General features: G+C 28.8%; 1 protein-coding gene across 3 annotated transcripts in view; it reads left to right on the forward strand.

The window, feature by feature from the left end:
- Positions 1-5,672, forward strand: part of LOC106683122 (UDP-glucose 4-epimerase) — a 29,196-nt gene that overhangs the window by 7,102 nt on the left and 16,422 nt on the right. For 2 of the 3 annotated variants that reach the window (XM_014424381.3, XM_014424382.2), the window contains exons 2-4: positions 290-421; positions 3,417-3,535; positions 5,322-5,435. In XM_014424381.3, coding sequence (XP_014279867.1) covers positions 292-421; positions 3,417-3,535; positions 5,322-5,435 — 363 coding nt within the window. In that variant the 5' untranslated portion in view covers positions 290-291. The remainder of the gene's footprint in view (positions 1-289; positions 422-3,416; positions 3,536-5,321; positions 5,436-5,672) is intronic. The other variant, XM_014424383.3, reaches the window with a different exon arrangement.

Here is a 5,672-nt window from a genome sequence, read left to right on the forward strand (position 1 = left end):
TCTTATATATCAATTTTTATGGTCAACTATATATACATATATTAAATATATTTAATTTAGCATTGCTTATTTTATATTATATAATTGGACAATACATTTTGAGTTGTTAAAGGAGTATAATTTCATCCTTCTATTTATATTTATATTACGTTTTATAAATCTAACAACCATTTATTCATTAAAAAAATATATATTTATTCATCATTTTAGTTTGGATATTTACTATTCTACTATCCTTCAAATCTAAATAATTGTGTGGAATAAAAAGATTAATACAATGTTTCTTCAGGTATGGATCCTAAGAAGGTTTCGGTCTTAGTTACTGGTGGTGCTGGTTATATAGGGTCGCATGCTGTGGTTAAACTATTGGAAAATGGTAATATGGTGGTGGTGATTGATAACTTGTCAAATTGCTATAAAGGTAAGAATTTGATAGCCTTTGTCAATTCAATTTCAGTGTATAGTAACTGACCTGAGTTTTTAAAAATACTTTTCTTGATTTCTTTTCTTGTTCATCCAGATTTGTTGATCACTTGGAATGGATTTGATTTAACTGATATTTTTATAAAAGTAATTCAAAATAATAAAATTTTATGTTTGGTTTTTTAAACGATACAGCACATTAAGTTTCTTTTGAAAACCTAAAATTTTTATTATGAAATAGTGAACCTAGGAGACTAATATAGAGACGTAATTCATCAACTGGTCTACGTTATCATTATTCTTCAATTGATATGAATATTTTTATTAATTTACTTATTTGAGTTTTATGAACATATAGAACAATGGTTCCCAACTCACAGTAGGTTGCAGTCGATTTAGCCAAAAATTGGGCCATCCATGCCCCACTAAGCCAGATTTTGTATCATTCGCCCACCTCCACTCTTGGCTTAAAACAAAGGAGGGTCCCTCCTAGAAAATATTTGATGATCAGATTGCTTGAAAGTGCATTCTGTGGCACTTTAATAATGTATTTACCAGTTAAAATCTGCCAGCTAGCACCAAAACATCAGTTAAGACAACGCAAAAGCAGTTTTAACAATAATTGTTGATAAAGTATGTGATGCTAAATCCTTCTCGTTAACCACCTGTTGGGAACCACTGATAAAGACAAGCTTTTAGACATATGTTCTATTTCAGATCTATCTTGTGCATGCATACTAGACAGAAAAGTTTGAGTTACATAATGGGCATCATATAAATTAATGTGACCTTAAATTTTTACTTTTTTTTCCCAAATATATCTCATGTTGACTAGTTCCTTTCAATTCTGCCATCCTCCTACTATGTACAAAAATATTTTGCTTTGTTATATTGGTTGAAATTGCAATAATCATAATAATTTAAGTAGAAAACTAAATATTTTCTGACAAAAGAAAATAGTTTACTTTGTTGTAAATATTGAAAATGATAAGAGAAAGAGAAACATCTACAGATGACTAATTGATTTTACATACTTTAGTGTGAACTATGAAGTGGGTAAATAGAATATAAACAGTAATTACTTTTTATACATTTATGGATTATTGTTACTCAAAAAGTATATTTTCAGCATTTCTCAATGTAGTCTCTGTATATAACCACAGTCTCTTGATTTGGATCACCACTGATTTGGAATTAGTGTAGTTCATGTAAAATTTTAGGGTGAGATGTTGACCAATTATGTATGTGGTTTTTTTTTTTTTCATTGCTTTTGAATAATGCTCCTTCTAGGATTTATTCAAGGGTACAAACAAAAAGTAGTCATCATAGGAGAGTTGTTCAAGGGTTTCTGAGCTACTTCAATTAATCTTTACTCAAAATTTCGGTATGATGTCTGGAGAAGGATATCTTCTATGAGTATACCTCATTTTTTTCCATTATCTAAAACTTATAATCCCTGCTAAATTGTCTTAGATTTCCTTATTCCTTTAGTAAACCCATTCCAGAGTCTCAAATTGAAAACTTTGAAAATGTAAGCAATAATATAACACATTCTTTGCTTATTTTATTATAAAAAACAAAAACATGATTCAACTCACTATTCATTAAAGCTGAAGGTTAATAAAAATAATAATGATATAAATTTGTACTGTAACTGAAATTTAAACATAATAACCTGTATGAACACATAAAACTATGAACTATAGTAATTATGTTCATGGGGTAAACCTGTACTATCAGGGCATGCTTCAGCTTTCAAAAAGTAATATAAACTACAGGAAAAAACGAGTGTTATCAAATGATCTGATGTATTCAAATGAATCCAAGGTAAATTAATACAGTTTGGTGCAATTTTCCATAGGAGCAGCCTTAAAAACAGTAGGCACAAAGGAGGTCTAATTGTAATCACTTGAAACAAGTTGCTAATCCTCTAAAAAATCCTATTCATTCTACATTACTTTCCTACCTAGGAATACACATAGGAGCAATGCTGTTGATGAAGGAGGCAGAGTGGAGAGCTTCTAGAATAAAAAATGACAAGGAGAACGTTCAAGAAATCATTGCTGTATTATTGCGTGTAGCCTAATAATGGAAGCAGAAGCCTTCAAAACATCTCCATCGGTACCGTAACTGAACATATTACAGCTAAGTTTTAGCTCATCTCAGAGAAAATGTGGATAAAATGGTAGAAAAAAAAAACTTGAGTTCCATTCCACAGCTTCGATTTTCAAATAACACAAAAATGTTTCAAGCTACAGTCAAGACTCAAGATTTATAGCATAAATTCAACAGGCATTCGCAAGTACTAGTTTACAAACATTTGATTAAAAACTGTTAGCATCTTATAAATTACTGGAAACTCTAAAATGGTTAGTTACTTGACCATGATGTCCAGGACTGAAAGTCTCTAAAATCAGTATTAGCTTCTGAAATAAAAAGTAAGCATGATTACTGAAAATAGGAAGTGGAAGTTTTCTCTTCTGATACACAGACAATGTATTATGTAATTTATGGAATGGCTGTTGTATATCGAATTCAACTTAAGAGATTTGCTAATACTGGGCATTTTTTTATAAATGAATGGCTTTGTACTCCTGGGAGACTTAGAGCATTAATATTGTTATTACTCATTACGATGATGTTTCCTTTAAGTTCTCTGAATCAAAATTGTGATCCAAGGGACGATTCCACTTTTTATAGTACACAGATGAATTGCCTTAGGAAAAGTTTCTGTTTTACAATATGACTACTAGCCAATTTATACATAATTCTCCCTCTTATCATTTTTATAAAAAGTTTGGCTATGATTGGACTGTTACTAAATAAAATAAAATTTTAAGAAAATGCTCATAATAAAAATCAAGTTACATCCATATCAAAGCTGATTTACTATAAACTATTTTAGGTATTTTCCTGATGAATAAATAATTGTAAGCAAAATTTTAAGTTACTTTGTTACTGTTAGTGATATGTATTATGCTTTGTTTTCTTAGCGGAAGATCAGTCTATGCCAGAATCTCTTCTCCGTGCTCAGGAAATCACAGGAAAAAGACTCAAGTTTTTGTCTGTCGACCTCTTAAACATTACAGCACTTGAATCAGTTTTTAAGACTGTGAGTTTCTTATTTAAAGTTATTGAACTAAAGGTTTAATGAATATGTGACCAAGTAAGTAATGGGGATAATGGACAAAAAGCATTAGCTACTTATTATTATCAAGTAAACATTTCTATTAATTGTATATATGTATATATAGTTGACCATAAAAATTGATATATAAGAAGATGGTCAGGGTTGCGGTCAAAAGAGAAACAAAAATAGTTTACAACTATTTATTTTCCGATGTTTCGCCCCACTTTGCAGGGCTTCATCAGGGGTAAAAAGATACAAAATGATACAATGATAAGAATAAAAGCAAGTAACAATGGCAAGAGTAAAATTTCTTTATAAAAATACGTAAAATATAAAGCTAAAAAAGTACAGGAGATGCACATAAAACAAAAACAATAAGGGGAAGGGGAAAAAAAATAAAAAAAATTATAGAGATAAAATAAACGTCATGAAGGAATAATAATAAAAAAATAATAATAATAATGATATAAAATGATAATAAATGATCAAAGAACAAGTCAGGACAACCTACCTGTTCAAAGCTTATCATTGTATCATCATCATTGTATCATTTTGTATCTTTTTAGCCCTGATGCCCTGCAAAGTGGGGCGAAACGTCGGAAAATAAATAGTTGTAAACTATTTTTGTTTCTCTTTTAACCGCAACCCTGACCATCTTCTTATATATTTCTATTAATTGGTCACACTTGAATCAATTTAACAATGATGTAATTTATAGGTTCTTTAGAGCTATACTAATATTATGTATAATATAGTAGGTAATTGTATCAGTATAGTCTACAATGCAGTAATAATAAGTTGTAATATAATATTACAATGGTATAATAATATTTTATGATATTATATTAAATTATTCAACTACTTCATTCATATTCTGTTACTCATAAATTCGTCGAAATATCAATTCTTATTACAATTAATATCAATTTTTAAAAATTCATAGTGCATTTCCCAACATATTGAGCTCCATATTTTAAAGCCCTAAAATTTACTATTTGCTTGCTTTTTATTTTTAGGCAGAAAAATACCGCAAAATTGGGTGTGAATTTCAGTTAAACTTTCTTCCTGTCCTAAGGATTTTTTTGAAAATTTTTAAAGAGTTAAATTCCCTAAATGCAAAATCATAATCAGCTGAATCAGATCATTATCAGTAGAGATATAATGCATTCGTTTTTATATCCGTGGTTTTGAATCATATTTTCCTCAACAATAATATACTGCTGGAAAGGAAGTACAAGAAATAATCCGTGCTTATATTTATGAGGCATATTAAGTGAATTTGACATGAATTCAACACTTTGTTGGATCAACTTTATATTGAAAATATATTTGGTATACTTGCTCAAAAGTTTAGGAATTACAATAGGTGAATTGAATGTTACTCTATCCATGTTGATTATATAATTTAAGTTTCCTGTGTTATCTGAATAATAAAATGCTCTAAATTCATGGATCTTGTGAATTTTTGGATGGGAAGTGTAGTTATGTTTGTTTAAATACATAATATATAATACTAATACCTGTGTGTAGTTAGTAGTCCTTGTAAAAATGGAATAAATGAACATATGTAAATAAAAAATTGATCTTAAACTTTGCAACCTTGCATTTAGGATGTGCCAAATCAAATAATTCAGTTTTTACTAAAAGGTTCTATGTATAATTAATTAGTTTCTTTAAACAAATCAAGAAATAAATTGTACTTATTATTTATTTATGATTGATTAATTGAATTCACTTTTTTTTTTTTATCATTGATTTTATATTTCAGTTTCATTTTGATTGTGTGATGCATTTTGCTGCCCTTAAAGCTGTGGGTGAATCATGCCAGAGGCCATTAGAATACTATAGGAATAATGTTGTTGGAACGCTTAATCTTCTTGATGTAAGTATGAAAATAATTAAGGCTTTTAATTATATTATTTTGGTTTTTAAAATTATATTTATAATTATTATATAGGGAGATGGTCAGGGTTGCGGTCAAAAGAGAAATAAAAATAGTTTACAACTATTTATTTTCCAACGTTTCGCCCCACTTTGCAGGGCTTCATCAGGGCTAAAAAGATACAAAATGAAACTATGTTAAGATAAAATGATAGAAATAAAAATACAAAGATACAAT

Source organism: Halyomorpha halys, unplaced genomic scaffold (assembly GCF_000696795.3).
Source record: "Halyomorpha halys isolate HHAL.00 unplaced genomic scaffold, Hhal_1.1 Scaffold468.1, whole genome shotgun sequence".
In the NCBI taxonomy this organism is placed as follows: domain Eukaryota; kingdom Metazoa; phylum Arthropoda; class Insecta; order Hemiptera; family Pentatomidae; genus Halyomorpha; species Halyomorpha halys.